This window comes from Neolamprologus brichardi, chromosome 11 (assembly GCF_056152115.1).
Source record: "Neolamprologus brichardi isolate AB-2024 chromosome 11, ASM5615211v1, whole genome shotgun sequence".
In the NCBI taxonomy this organism is placed as follows: Eukaryota; Metazoa; Chordata; class Actinopteri; order Cichliformes; family Cichlidae; genus Neolamprologus; species Neolamprologus brichardi.
In genome coordinates, this window is record NC_142114.1 from 13,436,459 (window position 1) to 13,452,086 (window position 15,628).

Here is a 15,628-nt window from a genome sequence, read left to right on the forward strand (position 1 = left end):
ATGCTACATAACAGGGCAGTAGTGGGGTTTTTTTATGATCTTTGCAAGCTAAAAAATGCTTAAACGTGTACTGTTCATGTTTTAGTACCAACCTTCCTCGTTTAATAGTTTTCCTGCTTAGTAGAGGCTCCAGAACTGGGTCTACCTTTTCTGGCAGGTTCTCTATTACGACAGTTTCCCCAAAGACAAGAGCTTGTTCAATCACATCTAAACAACTGTATAGAAAGAAAAAAAACAAGAAAAAGAAACATGACTGGAGCTGCAAATTTTTAAGTTTCACAAGCACTCACTGGCACGAGTAATACAATCATACTGTGACAGCAAAACTGACAATAATTTACCGCTTCTCACCCTTTCTGTCCGAGCTGCACCACCCTCAGCTCTGACGCTAGCTGATTTCTGATCCACTTGATGCCCTGCTGCTGTGGGTCGATGATGAGTGGCCAACGCTCACTGGTGGTCAGGATGGCCGCGTTCTCAATAGACATCCTATCATTTGGCAGACCCTGGTTATGCCAAGCAGCCACGGTGGCATCATCTGTAAGCATGAGGACTGGATCCAGGCCGTCTGTCAGGGGTACAGAGACCTGGAACAGAAACACAGGAATGATGTCATTTTGGTTCAAGCACTGGTGGCTGTGCACTCCAGTTCAGACTCAGAGAAAGAAGGATGGTAGTGAAAGTAGGTTGCTTACCTTCAGAGATCTAAGGAAAGGAATCCACTTGTTGTTAAAAAGCTCCACACGATACTGGCTGGTAAAGTAACCCATGTAGGAGACAAATGCTGATGTGAGGAGCACATCACCACACAGGGTTTTCTTTTGCTTTTCAAACTGGACAATTTTCAGGGACCAGCGCTCCTTCTCTGACTATAAGACACAAACAGCAAGCTTCAATATCATCTTTAAAAAATACACACAAAATACCAAAGAGAGCAGTCCATCTCATGACCATTTACATCAAGAAGTAAACAATCTGTGCTTCTGAATTATGTGCACCCTAGGCAGCTTCCCACTGCTCACATTTATCATGCAAACTAAGAAGATGTAAGCAGTAAAGCATACAACTGCAATTCCCTTACAATAACTCTGGGTGTTTGGCTGTAGATTCACTCAGCATCAATTTAGCATTCATTTAAACCTTCAATACTGTGACTGTGACAGCCTACAACAATAAATCACGCATGGCATTTTCTTACAAGGGGCTGTGGATCTAGAATATGTCACATAATAAATTCTCAGACAGTTAAAAATCACTATAATTTTACTCTAATGTATTATGGATTGCCTGTAATATCACTCAGTCTGGGGTGAGACATTGTTAATTTCCAACAGCTGTTGAGGCTTTGAGGTAAGTTAATGATTAAATATAGACGGCCTGATTTATTAGTCTGTACACTATTGCTTCCAGGTCAATGCCATAAAGACAAAACATTTATCTTGATATGCTTAAAAGCCAAGCTGTTCCATGCAAACCGCATTTATTTTCTGGAATAAGGAAGTCGAACTTGCAAAATGGCCACTGAAATGACCATATTTTATTTCATATTAGCATCCATAAAGATAAAGATTTGGCTGACAAAAAAAGACATGCAAAGGAATGCAGCAAAGTTGACTATTATATTAAACCAGCTACATAAATATGCAGCTATCGACATTTATATTCTCCACATATCCACATTCCATAATTTCCCATCTGCACTTTTTCAAATAATTTAAAAAAACTTCTGAAGAAATAATTTTTTACTCTTTGGACAAGCTCAGAAGTGCTCACACATCTACCACACAGACACAGGGTAGTGTTAGTGTAGACCTCTTGCCATTTCTCTTCACTCCTCAATTTGGAAACTGCTCAGCCAGCCAGTTGCCCAGTTCAGCCATGCGTTTTCAGTGGTCCAGCCCTCTCTACCTGTCTCACAAGTCCCCGGTATGCTGCTGGGCTGGGCTGTAAAATCTCCCTTTGCCTGATCTGCTCACACAACTGTCAGGCCATCCTGCCAGGACATAACAACTTCCAGTCCAGATTACTGATGCAATTCTATTACCAGCACCTCTCCATGCATATCTCCAGCAAATTGACAGTTAACTGTATGCCAGGTCAGCCCCAATGACACGACCAAACTCCTCTATCTCCCCTTGTTTACCATTAAGCCCTTGACTAGTCGGTTGGCCAGCTCTATGGTCTGGGTGGTACGCATCACCTCCTCCTGACAACTGATTTTCTCAGCTGTAGCCATTTCATACTGAGCTGTTATGCTCTGGAGGCTGGCATCAAGATCCTATAGAAACAAAAGGAAGGAAGCCATGCAAATTAAAAACGATAAAGAAAATGCAGCATTTAGACTGAGTGACTTAGGTAAGAATAACATTGTACTCACTGCCAACTTCTTTTGAAGTGCCAACAGTTTGGCTGTTGCTGTTTCTAGCTCTGCATTAGCTTGTGACAAGGCATGCCTTTTTGGAATCACCTCACAATAGATCTGCAAAATAAATAAAAAATAAATACAGCATGTGTGAAAAAAAACCTTTAAAATGAAGAATAAGATTTCTCATAGGAAACATAAGAAACTGCCTTAGAGTTTATTTGAATGCAATGGCTGACCTCGTAGTATCTCACAATATTAATGGTCCAGGCACAAAGACCAGCTGCAGCTGTAGATTTGGTCCAAACTAGATCAGGGTGAAAGTCTGGGTTTCTCAGATATTGTTGTTTCACCACAGTCAGGCATGACTCAGGGATGTGCTCCTTATCATACGACATCAAGGCCTGCAGGAAATCATCCACCTGACACACAAAAACCAAAACAAATGAGACAGCATTTGATGAAGGCTGAAAATGGAACACATATAGAGCATGTTGCGAATCATAACCACTTCAAACAACTTAATTCTTTGCTTACAAAAGAGAAGGTCCCACAAAATGAGGGTTATATTTGATTCCTCTTATCATCAATTCTTAGGATTATCCTGTGGTGAAAAATTTTAAAAGTGATACCCGAAGCTGGCATCTAAAATAATTAATCAAATGCAAGTAAAACCAAACGTTTTCCAGTCACACTTGTATTAACAGAAGCAAGAAGCAGAGGAGGGAGGTTTGCACACTTGCTCCACCAGTGAGTGAGCATATTCATAGAGCCATCCAGCTGTAATGTGAGCACTGGAGTTGGGCAGGGCCAGGGTCAAGGCCCACTCACAAATTAGATTGACATTAATCAGGCAGATGCAATTGACATGATGATGGCTTAACCTTGCCCATGAAGGCCCGTGCGGCCTTCCAGCTCCGATCCTTAGGCACTCGACCACGGGGGGCCAGCAGGACCATCACAGCTGCTGCTACGTTGATTACTGCTGCCGGGGGGTTTGGAAAGGCCTTCAGCTCAGTAAGATTCACCTGAAAGAATATTATATAACATCATATATTATGAAAGACTGCAAATTTTACGTAATTCTGTCTAGTCTGATAAAATCTAGTACCTTGTTGAGGGTGTTTAGTGCTGCTGTGGCAGCTGCCAGTAACGGCTCTGCCTTGGATAGGTCGTTTTCACACTCCTTCTGTTTGACCGCAATTTCTGCCTGGATCACAGCAACCTGCACAAAAGCAACCATAACAAATTGGATTCCACACATCTATTTAACAATGTGGTATGTAGAGTGCAATGCCAAAGAATGTGTGTTATATAATATGTGACAGGACTAGTCACCTTTTGTGCTTCAACATCTGCAGCCTCTCTCTTGCTGCTCACCCTCTCAGTTTGCTGTCCAATCTTAGCAATCAGAGCTTCGATGTTCTCATTTTTAAGGGTCAGTTCAGCATCTTGGGATGCAAGTTTAGCTTTTAGATCTTCAACCTGTATATATAAGAAAGAAACATACTCACAATACTTCAATATGTGAAATACTTAATGTCATAGAAAAGCATAAAAAAGGAAGTACTAATGTCTGTTGTTTACCTTAGCCTAACATCTCTTGCCCAGAAATCAGTCGCCTACATTGCAGATTAAAGATTTACCTGAGCAGCAGTGGTTTGGAGTTTCTGAAGGCCGCTGTCGAGTCGGTTCATCTTGTGCTGAAGCTGAGCCCAGCTTTTCTCCAGAAGGTTTCTGTACAGGGTGATTTGCTGGAGAAAGCTCTTGGGGGTGGTGTAATTGTACCTCTTCTCATTGCGCTGGTATTTTTCACTTGCCTGGTTGACACTAGTGTGAACATAGGCCATGAAAAGACTGATGGATTCCTGGACGGCAGGCTATAAAAATAAGCAGACAAGGGGGGAGAGGGGCGAACAGGGTGAGCTGGATTGAGTGGAGTTTAACATCCCAGGCCTGATGGGAACTGAAATATTATCTTCATAAATTTTGAATTCATCTACAAGTTTTGCCATCTTACTTGGCCGGCCCTGACTTACTCAATCTGAAATTTAGGTGCAGCTAGCAGAAATGATTATGCTTTGAAACCTCTGTGAAAATAATGTGTTTAGACCACTGACGTGCAAGCTTGTAAAACATGCACACTGCTTACATTATATCTGGTGGCCTCCAACTTTATAAACACCATCTACTGTGACCGTAATACTACATCCTGAGTTGGTATTCATCATACGGCGCACAATGACACACAGCCTGTATTAATCACACAGTTAGTGATCAATTAAAGCAAAAACAAATGATCAGAGAATACAAGGATCAAACCTGACCATAACTCACAAAAAGCCATTGTTAATGATCACAGAGCCACAGGGAAAAAATCATTATTAATTAAGATCTGACACAATGCACTTGACAAAGCGTGCTGTGCTCTGTTGAGATGCGACAGAAACTCTCTGATTGGCCTTGTGTAACAACTATTAGCAGGTTGTGCATTTCTAACTTTAAATGAATGATCATTTCATTTCTTGCAGTCCTGCCTCTTTAAGAAGATAAACAATCATTAACAATGGTTTAATAAATTACTTTACATGTACAGTTTCACATTGTTTTTGGTTTCTTCTCCTCTGCACCAATAAAGATATACTTTTCATTTGATTTGATTTGATTATACTATTTAAGCTCCCATACATATATTTTGGTTACAGGAGAACTTTAGTCCTACCTCCACCCTTGTGCACTAATCTACTACAACTGCAACATCCCCTAATCATCTTCATCATCGTCATCATCATCACACAACTTCTAAGCACTACAGCTACTATTACAACAAGACACGCCTGCACATGAACATACACAACACTCAAGAGTGGAAAGTAATGGTCTGGCACATGTTCACATATGTGATGACGCTTCCTGGTTGTGACAGCTGTGCCACCTTAGAGGGTCGTTATGTGCTTAATCACTCTTCTCTCATTAACATAAATGAGTCTGGGTTGTGATCGTTCCACTGCCATGATGGAAAACAATGATATGCTGCACTCACTGAGAGTCCCCAGGCATGTGTTCGGCAATTTGTCAGAACCTCAGAAGAGAACTAATGATGAAGGATCCATGGAAAACTTAATCCAGCTGCACAGCAATAATTACAAGGTGTTCATTAAAGTCCAACTGAGTCCCGAATATCGGGGAGCGAGATATAGTACCACCTGCATAAATATCTGCTGATATTGTTTTTTTAGTAATTTGGCACATGTTGTGTTGTACAGAATATGAATGTTAAGTTATAAGAGATTATGAGATATTGTTCTTGGGTTCGAAAGCCTGACCTCAATGCCTTCAACTTCTTGGATGAACCTGTAGCTGACTGACTGCAGAGCTTCAGGGGTCCAAGAATAAAACCAGTCGATGATTGTGGAGTTGATGAGGGCTGGAAAGTGACGAGCCCTAACCTGCAGAACACTGCCCACAGGAGAGAAACACAGGACTACCTGCAAAGAAGAAAGCAAAGAGAGAAAGTCTACCATGTGCACTAAAAGATTGGTAGAAACACACTTCATCAAAGAGTACACATAGGAAAATCAACACAGGTCACAGACATCAAAATGATGCATCTCCAAAGGGAAAGTCATAACTGGCAGCAGCCTGGGCCCCCACTTTTAACACCTTGGCACATAGACAGGAGCTACATTCCCAGTTGGCTGGAGCAGACGGTGACGCTACCAGAGGCCCTGGCGCAAACACTAGCTGGATGGCATACATGTGTAGTGACTGAGAAAAGAATTTCCTTCCTTTTAACCCCCCCACTTTGTCAGGCTTGGTTAATTCAGCTTGTTAAACATATTTAGTAATATTAAACAGCAGCTGTGCTTTTAATTTCCCCAGCTCAAATCTAATGTATGTGTAAGAATTTCTCTTTATTTTAGTTTGTTTGTTTGGTAGCAGGATTTCTCTAAAAGTTATGAATGGATTTGCATGATAAATTTACCAGTAGTAGGATTTGACCCAGCCTGGAGGTGATTAACTTTTGGAGTCAATCCTGATCCAGATTGGGATCCAGGTGTTTTGGGGACGAAGATAGGGCAAAGATTAAATATTTCGATTCTTACTTTTTAAGAGCTTCTTATAAAATTGAAATGAGAAAAGAGAGAGGTTATTCCAGATGTTCTTTGGGATCCGGGCACTCAATTCATGCAGTGTATTTTCAGCCCTGAATTCATCCAGAGCTAATAATCTCACTTTTTAATGTCAGCCTTCAGTGCATAACTGGAACCTTTTAAAGGATCAGGGGGTAGTTGTTGTAGAAGACAGACTACCAATAAAACTCTAACAGAACATGTTAAATTTAAATGCATTGGTGGATTTAAAAAAAACATACAAAATCTGAAAGACTAAACCTTGAGCTGTAGTCCCACTCGATCCGTGAAAAATTTCCAACAGTTTTCCCTGTTGTCCAGGAGACCAAGGCCTCGCACGTCAGCTCTCACCCCAGACACAATACTTTCAATCTCCTCCTCACTGAAAACCTCAGGAACTTCCCCTGTACAGCAAAACACAGTCATTATTACAGACTAGCAAATGCTAATGATGGATATTCACACAGAACAATCTTAGAGGCTGAATGCATTTAATGTTTAGTAATTCACAATCATAAAGAAAAAATGCTACATATACCGAACAGGTATATGAGTCAGGTGAACAGATGAAACAACACAGTGTAAATTAATTTGGAGTTTGGGTCTGACCTGATGCCAGAAAGTCATTAATAATGACCAGAAACCGGTCATCGGATATTTGTGCGTCACTCAGGAGCAAAGCCACACGCTTGTTCTGCACTCCAGCCTTCAGGAACAAACCGGCCAAATCCATCTACACAAAAACCACACAGGCCATGAATGGATAATATTCATATTGAGTGGCATGAAGATCAAACTGTTCAATAAATTCATCAATTGAATAACTAAAATCCCATGATTAACACTTTGATTTTTTAAGAGGCTTTTAAATGATAAATTGTTAGGCTTGCCTCATCAATAATGTATTAAAATATTGCCCAGTGTCTTTTAATAGTATCTGACAATTATTTTATGCATCACTGGAGGATCTGAGCAAAACTGAATTATATCAATATGCTGCATTCGGCGAGAAGGAAAGCTCATCTGGGGATTCTTTAAAGGCACCTTGATTTAAATAATGTTTTTTCCTCTACATTTTCATAACCTGTGAAAGTCAAACAGTGGTTCATGTTCTTGGCTCTAATCTGTCACCAAGATCAGTATTTACCTTGAAGTCCTGGACTGTGTAACCTTTACTCAGAATAATTTGGAAGACTTCCACAGAGGATAGGTAGGCAGCCAGACGAGTCAGGCTTTGCTTCCCACTGCCCCCGACTCCGACCAGTAAACCATGACCTCTTGGAGTTTCCAAGATACGACTGATGTGGCAGCTGGCAATAACACATCTCTTCGTTATAGTTCTAATTATATTTACATCATATTATTTTTCCAGTATGACATAGTTTTATTATAACTATAATATTTATATGGAAACCAGCTCCACTTACACATGTTGCATGGCATCTTCAAACAACACTAGGTTCATGGCTGGATGAATCTCATTGTAGCTTTCCAGGGCATCTGTGAGGATGGTGCTGAGTGAAGACCAGTCTGTGACAGGGGCATAGGAGGGTTTCTCACCCATCTGGGCAAAGTGGCAATAAAGGAGGGGCTGCTTTTTCACCTTTATATCCTCCAGTCCCTAGAAGAAAACAGGAAACAGGCATAGTAATAAGAATGGGTAAAGTTTTTATGTGATGATGAAAAGCAGCAGTTTATTCTGTTTATCAAAAGCTGCTTTGCACCTCAAAACATTCTTGCATAGTCTCCAACTGGAACTTCTGAAAAAGCTGCAGGTCCTTTAGATCTACCAGTCTGTCTGAGTATACTCTGCAGGACTCGTGGAGCCACAACTGTGCCAGGTCAGCGCTGTCTTTCACATTCTCAGGTCCAGAGAAGAGGATGCCCTTAATTTCACATATCATATTAATATTTTACTTTTAATACACAAGTCAAGTTGTATGAGTTTACTATGGGCAATACCTGAAAGACATTTGACAGATCTCGAAGATTAAACGTGTAGTGAAACTTGATGGCTGTGGGCAGAAAGTTATGAACCATCTTGTGGTGAAGAGTTATGGCTGCCTGAATGACAGCTGCAGCACTACTCTGAACAAGGGGACTGAAGAGCTGCTGCTTCAGGTGACTACACAGGATCTGACTGAAGATCGACCTCTGAGCATCACATGAAGGAAAGTTCACTGCAAACACAGAGAAATGCCTCTGTAGAGAGCAAAGGCACACAAAAATTGCAAAATATGTTTAGTATATATGTGTATAGATAACATCTTGCTTAGAAATGGGCTCTGTTAAACACCAAACACTGTGACAAATGTATGAATGTAGAAGTAGCAATCATTCTTGACACATATTGTGTTTTCTTTGTAGTAGCAGTAGTATGTATTAAGTAGTGGTATGAAGTCCCACACCAATAAAATAGAACCCCCATAATGTCTTCACAATATAAAGCACTGTTGAAATCGAGCTCTTATTTGAGTAAACAAACTTTGTTACATACTTTTTTTAAAGTTTGTAATGTGGTGACAATGGGCTAATTTTACAGAATAAGACATAAAATTGCCATTGCTTAACAAAGTATAAAAGTAAGTAACAAATATAAAACACTGTAGGTCAGAATAAAGTAAAAGGTGCAGATGTAATGTCCCCATATGAGCATGTAGGGTCTCAGGAGATTTAAGATTAGGTTCAAAACAGTTTCTGGAGATTAGAAAGCAATGAGGAAAGCATGATAATGCAGGATTTGTGCATTATTGCATATCCACTTTAATTTAGATTAATTTAAACTACAACTCAAACCATCAGCACTGCTCTGCATAACTATATTTTTTGAAAAATAGATTATGTTGGTATATACAACAGTTTTACCTGCTATCATACCTGTAATCTGGGGTTGATAATGAAAGTCCCAGCAGTTGGATTCATACAGGCAACATATTGGGTATTATGTATTTCTTTCAGGGTCAGTTTCTGTCTGTCATAACTGCAGAGAGAAGGAAATTGAAGAAGGTTTCAATGGCTAATCAAAAAAAAAACTGTCACGAGATTTAAAATTACAGCTGAAAAACAGGTACTGTTTGTTCATATTGTTTGCATGTTTTTTTCATTCTTGCCTATGCTGTTATGCTATGTCTGTCTGTACTCCTTAGAGAAACTATACAGAATCTCTGACTTGACTTGTTTTGGCTTGGTGTGTGCAGAGTCGTCTTACCAGTGCCCATAATCCAGATGTTGGCGTATAAGTGTGTGAGGCTGCACTGTGCCATAATTGTCCATAGCTGGCATGTTCATGTCATCTATAAAGTAGATCAGCCTTCTGTTGCCTACAGGGGAGTAGCTTCTGCCTGCTCTTTTCTCTAATGGTCGCTCTAAGATTGCTGCAACAGAAATAAACAAATGAACAGCAATAAAAACATTGACTGAACCAAATTCAACTAAGATTTTTAAAGATCAAAGATTTTTACTGGCTATTCACTACGTGTATTGGACACACAGGATAATCGAAATACTGCTTTTCTCTCAACTTGGCGTAAATAAGAATTTAGAGTTAAGAAAGATAGAGGACATCCTAGGGAGAAATATAAAGTCACACCTACGTACAACAGTGCAGTTTTGAGAGATATAAATAAAATAAATAAATAAAGCAGTGCGTGAGTCGTGCACAGACATTAACAGTTATTGCCAGTAGGTGGTGCTACAGTTCATTGCATGTGCTACTCTGTTCCACATGGCAATCAAAAACGCAGCTCACCCTGCAACATGAGGGAGGAGGTGTAGTAGTTCAAAGGTACTTTTGTGGTCATGTAACTTTCTGGCAGACAGTCTAACTTGTTCCTGACGAGTGCAGTCTTTCCCACTCCGGCATTCCCCACAAGCATCACTGGCTGTCTCCTCTCTAGCAACAAGTCCATGAAGTAGCGAAGACGCACGGTCTCTGCTGTGTGTACAAGAACAGCCTGCAATCATAGAAACAGCAGGAAGACACAGAACAGAAACACACATGCTTATTATGGCTTTCTTTGAGTGTGATTTATTGACAGACATGTGTTCAGTGAATTGTGCGTGATTTATAATTTCTTGTATTTCCCCTGAACGCCACAACTATTCTGTCATAATAGCATCATTTGCTCAGAACAAAACCCTACTAATTATGGCTCAGCAAGAGCCTTTGGAGCATTCACAGCTGTACACAGGAGCATAAAGAAAGACAAAAGAGCGTGGGTGATAGCTCAAGCCTTGTTGCTCATGCCTTCACCCCCACACAGTCTGGTATAGGGAGTACTGGATGGTAATCAGACACAGTGGCAAGCCTATCATCCATTCTAGCACCCCTGCCATAACCTCAGGATGTGACTTTACCCTCTCTTATTATGTTCACTGAGGCATACATACATTTTTAATATGACTGCATTGTTCATTTTTGGTTATTTTGCTGTAAGGAGGTTGCTTCTTTTGATTGTAAAGGTAATTTACGAAAACCACTTTGAAAAGTTTCCCTTTCTCTCTTGAGGGATCTACTCTGAGTTCTAGCAGCTTATACGTATGCTCTTACCTGTAATGGTGTACAAGTGTCCATGTCAAAGGGTGGCACGGTGTCACTCCAGGGCAAAAACCGCCTGGTTTGATGGTCAAGGTAATAGTCGAACACTGTTCCCTGTGCTGGCAGTTTTACAGTCTTCATCTCTTTGGTCCACCACTGACTGAACTCCGCTCGATAATCACAGAGCTTATGAAGCAATGAAGCATACAATGTTATGGATTAATTCACATCATGTCATTTAGACAGCCATCTACAATCAGTCAAAATTTGTTAAGTTTATTCTTGAAAAAACTGTCCTGTTTACCTGACATTTTTAATGAATTCTTTTATTTTACAATAATAGTGCTAGAAAAAGTAAATAAAAATAATCCTATAACTAAGTAAACCAACCAAAAGTACTGTCTAACTGCGCTTGATGTTTAGTTCTGTGAATTTTTTTTTTTATTTCTGTTTGAAATATCACAGAATGAGAGACTTCTAAAGAGTATGTCACTGTCATGTCAAAGCTTATCTTTACAGCTGCTATAATGTACACAGCATGATGTAAAATGTACCTAAATTAAACTATATGAATACCTGATCTTGATACAAGGCCCCACCGAAAGCCCAGATGCAGGCAAAGGTGAAATAGGTCTCATAGATTTCACGAGGTGATTCAGAAGGAACATTTTCTGGTGTCAGAAGGCAGTCAAGCAAAGTGCAGAGTGTCTGAATGAAAAGAAAGGCTTATTATATTTCAGTTTTCTGCCAGTAGAGGTATACAAGGGAAGAAATAAATGCATTGCGCATGTTTCTGTGTCATATGCACCTGCACCATAGAGATCTCTGGAATGGAAGTGATTGTCTTGAAAGTGTTTTTCATCTGTTCTAGACAACGTGGAACGTATTTCTCAAACAGTATGGTGAGATGGGCTCTTTCAGTCTGCCGTTCTCTTTGGTCAATCCAGCTGGCAACGTACCTGAGCAGCAACCCAAATCCAGAAGATTTCACAAAATTACCACAGAAAAGGTAACCGATATTAGATACTATGTGATTAATTTGAAGTCTGTGTAACTCACGGGTTCCAGCCCAGGTCCTGCTGGTTAACATAGAGGATACCTGCTCTGGACACAGTGGCAGGAGTTGCCATTCTTAGGTGACTGATTTCAAAAATCAGTCTCATAGATGAAGTAAGCGCCACACGTTCATTACTGGCTAGAGTCAGTACCTGAGAGACATTGTGAAACATTAATACTACGACATCTGAATGGCCAATATGATGGACAAGACTCTACCCAAATGATAAGAAAACACCCCCATATCTCATCAAGTATGACATGATTTATTGCTGTGGAAAAGAACCTCCAAGTACTCACACTTCAGGAGCTGATTGCTGAAGGAAGGGGAGAGAAACATCTTTTTCTATCTATACCACATTGGTTGCTATGTGTCTACAATAGTGTATGAGCGAAAAGGAGGGAGGTACCTTGTTATCATCCATCACTGTGTTGAGTGATTCAATCCACATCGGATCAATGTCTCCATCCAACACAATCCACTTAGGCCCACTGTGGGAGATGTTTGCCTGCTCTCGCATCAGTGATGAAAGCAAACCTAGCAAACAGGAATTTGGGGTGCATAGAACAAGAGTGAGATTTGGTAATTTTGTTGAGGTTTTGCTATCTTGTTTTTAATGCACTTGTTTTTTTGTTGTTGTTTTTTTTACCATCTTTCCATTCTCGAGTTGCAGGATGGATGAAGCCAAACAGCTCATTTCTGTCTATTGCTTTTGGGTTGAGGTCATTCCATACAGGCTTCCTTTTCAGGTTTACATAAGTTTTATGGAGAACTCTCAATATCTGTTAATAAAAATACCAGCACTTTACCATTCATATTTATGTTACAAATTCAGCTGAACATTTATTTAGACAGCAAGTGACACAGAAAAAAAATCTAACCTGACTTTTTCCAGTCCCTGCATTTCCAACAACAAAGACAGAGTGACGTACAGCCATGAGCTCCTCCAGCTGCACCACCTAACAAAATAAAGGTGCTTAAAAGAGGGTTCTTTAATCCTTTTTTAAAGTAGGTATGAACAGATTCATCTCAAACCTTGAGGATAAATGTCTCCTCTGGCTGCAGCCGTAGATCAAGTGTAGTCTTTCGAATGGCCTTTTCAAATTCTAGGTCTCTTTCTCGTTCTACTTCCATGTCTGGGAACAGGTCTCCCAGCAGTCCCATGAAGATAGGCACATCCTCTGTCACAATTTTAGACATGTTGAAGTCCCGCAGTGCACGCATCAACACCTTGGTATTAAAATGAGTATGAGATCAAATATCAGTGTGAGATATTAGATAACATATGAGATAAAATGCACATATCAGTTCACCTGATCCTCTACTCTTGTTTTGTCTCTTCTTCTCAATGCCCCCGCCAGAACCAGAACAGACTTGACAGCACGCAAACCCCAATCATAGTGGTCCTGATAAACAAAAATGACAAAAGAAAATGAAAATGTGCATTCCCACGTTTACACTAACCATAAATCCAAACAAACTCCTAGTGCTTTGCTGTGCTCCTGAGGTAAATCTAGAAAGATTTATTACTGGTGCCCTCTGTTCTAATTCAACAATGTGAAATGTTACAGAGCTACTAAGTGTCTTACTCATACCTGCTTGGAGAGCAGTTCCTTGCAGAGAGTGTACAGAGTGATGAACTTCTTGGCTAAAAGCTTAGCATCACGGAAGCCTTCTGCCACGAGCATTATCTCACAAATGAGTTCAGTGTCTGGCACCACCATGGCACAGGGCCTACAGGAGGACAGACAAAGCACACGGTGAACTCTCTGCTGAAAAATGACATTTTATATATATTTAAAAAGGTGGGTGCATCATTCCCACCTGAAAAGAGACTTGAGGTTCTCAGGTAGCTCCGTCCTCCCTGCATAGCCAGGATTCATAGTTATAAAAATCCCAACCGAGTGTTTTAAAGCAATGTCCTTGTCGAGGAACAGGAACCTGTGAGGTGGCACACACTGTTAACTTATTTTTTAAGTAAAATTAACATGATGTAAACTTCATGTATCCTTCTTCAATTACCCACCTTTCCTTTTTAGATCGAATGGCGTCCTGAATGGTTTTAACCTGCACCGCTACAACCGACAGAACATCCACGGGGATACGATTGAATTCATCAAAGCAGCCCCATGCTCCAGTCTGTGCCAGACCCTTGTAAATATTTCCAATGGACTAAACATAAAAATAAGCATCACAGAAATTTTGCATTAAAATATATTTATTTACTGAAACATCTAAATGAAAACATAAACTGACCAATGGCAATAACTCTGATGTACTGAATTTCACACCTTGTAGTCCATCTGTTCAGAACAATTGAAGACGTATACCATGACACCCATGGCTCTGCCAAGATCCTTTGTGGTCTCAGTCTTCCCTGTTCCAGCAGGGCCTGACGGGGCCCCACTCATGTTCAGGTGGAGTGACTGAGTCAAGGTGATGTAACACCTACAGTGTGAAAGGTGAACATAATTCTTTTACACAATTAATGTTGTGTATTGTCTGCAAAGAGTAAAAGCAGATAAGCATAAGTAGAGAACACAGAGAAGAGTCAGAGAGGGAGGACATGCAGATGGTCTAAGTGACAGAAGAGGGTGAGATGGAGGCAGATAATCTCACTTAAGAGAGCAGCTGAAGGAAAAACAAGAAGAGTTACCGGTCTGTCAGAGGAGTGATGACCAGACGTGGTGTATTTCCAAGATACTCATAAGAGTAAATGAACTGAGCATCGCAGATGTTGATGTAGCAGTGGCGAAGCTGCTCACTCCAGTAATGTCGAAGCTGGGAAAGCCATGGGAAGGCCTGTGAGGTGGTGACCTGTAAACACACATGGCTCATATCAAACATCATCAATGAAAAATGCCACACAAATACTGAGATGCTATGACTATTTTCTTTAAAAGAATTATACCTTTGAGTGTGCCACGTTACAATATCAGTTAGTCAAATTCCAACTTAAGCTGTTTTAAATTAATAAAAAAAGTAATTTGTTCTGCACACATACAGTAAGAGTAAAGCTTGCCATAATACCAAAGTTAGCTCAATCAGACTAAAATGAGATGTCATGCAAGAAGTTATTCATTTGTTTTAACCTTTTTAGCAATGAGGCTGGCAACAATGTCTCTGGCATGGACATCAATGGTGCATACAGTCATGATCTTTTGCCTGTCTCCTGAGCTCAGCTCTCCAAGTAGCATGCCAATCAGCATGTTGAGTTGAGAAACCTATAGGTGGGAAACAACAACTTTAAAGCAAAGAGGAGAAGAGAGTAACACAAATTCACACAGGAGATCATTTTCCTCAGACTGATATTAACATTTCCTTTTTTCCTGTCACTTGTCCTACTGATCATTCAAAATCATAAAACCTTGCAGGTCATTTACCAGCATTACACAAATGTCTACTTTACATATGATGAAAAGCAGTCTAGTGTTCTTGTTTTTACTAAAAGATCATTGGAAATCATTTGTTCCTGTTCCTGTGTGACAGCAGATCCAATCAATGCAATGCTGTGGGTTGATGGGGGAGAGGGAGATTAT

At 40.3% G+C, this 15,628-nt stretch overlaps 1 protein-coding gene across 2 annotated transcripts in view; it reads right to left on the bottom strand.

Annotated features, from left to right (window-relative positions):
• Positions 1–15,628, bottom strand: part of si:dkey-233k19.3 (dynein axonemal heavy chain 11) — a 39,202-nt gene that overhangs the window by 10,144 nt on the left and 13,430 nt on the right. Inside the window, exons 31-65 of one of the 2 annotated variants that reach the window (XM_087848144.1) lie at positions 15,182–15,313; positions 14,746–14,906; positions 14,381–14,537; positions 14,116–14,261; positions 13,914–14,030; positions 13,685–13,823; positions 13,403–13,495; positions 13,125–13,319; positions 12,971–13,048; positions 12,739–12,871; positions 12,499–12,626; positions 12,092–12,240; positions 11,841–11,991; positions 11,609–11,740; positions 11,045–11,218; positions 10,244–10,448; positions 9,704–9,869; positions 9,373–9,475; positions 8,458–8,697; positions 8,220–8,381; positions 7,923–8,116; positions 7,643–7,805; positions 7,105–7,228; positions 6,757–6,899; positions 5,689–5,850; positions 4,009–4,242; positions 3,701–3,847; positions 3,474–3,587; positions 3,247–3,390; positions 2,602–2,784; positions 2,378–2,479; positions 2,144–2,278; positions 696–869; positions 352–587; positions 93–215 (exon numbers count right to left, since the gene is read on the bottom strand). In XM_087848144.1, the coding sequence (XP_087704270.1) occupies positions 93–215; positions 352–587; positions 696–869; positions 2,144–2,278; positions 2,378–2,479; positions 2,602–2,784; positions 3,247–3,390; positions 3,474–3,587; positions 3,701–3,847; positions 4,009–4,242; positions 5,689–5,850; positions 6,757–6,899; positions 7,105–7,228; positions 7,643–7,805; positions 7,923–8,116; positions 8,220–8,381; positions 8,458–8,697; positions 9,373–9,475; positions 9,704–9,869; positions 10,244–10,448; positions 11,045–11,218; positions 11,609–11,740; positions 11,841–11,991; positions 12,092–12,240; positions 12,499–12,626; positions 12,739–12,871; positions 12,971–13,048; positions 13,125–13,319; positions 13,403–13,495; positions 13,685–13,823; positions 13,914–14,030; positions 14,116–14,261; positions 14,381–14,537; positions 14,746–14,906; positions 15,182–15,313 (5,339 nt within the window). Of the gene's footprint in view, positions 1–92; positions 216–351; positions 588–695; positions 870–2,143; positions 2,279–2,377; positions 2,480–2,601; positions 2,785–3,246; positions 3,391–3,473; positions 3,588–3,700; positions 3,848–4,008; positions 4,243–5,688; positions 5,851–6,756; positions 6,900–7,104; positions 7,229–7,642; positions 7,806–7,922; positions 8,117–8,219; positions 8,382–8,457; positions 8,698–9,372; positions 9,476–9,703; positions 9,870–10,243; positions 10,449–11,044; positions 11,219–11,608; positions 11,741–11,840; positions 11,992–12,091; positions 12,241–12,494; positions 12,627–12,738; positions 12,872–12,970; positions 13,049–13,124; positions 13,320–13,402; positions 13,496–13,684; positions 13,824–13,913; positions 14,031–14,115; positions 14,262–14,380; positions 14,538–14,745; positions 14,907–15,181; positions 15,314–15,628 lie in introns of both variants that reach the window. The other variant, XM_087848143.1, reaches the window with a different exon arrangement.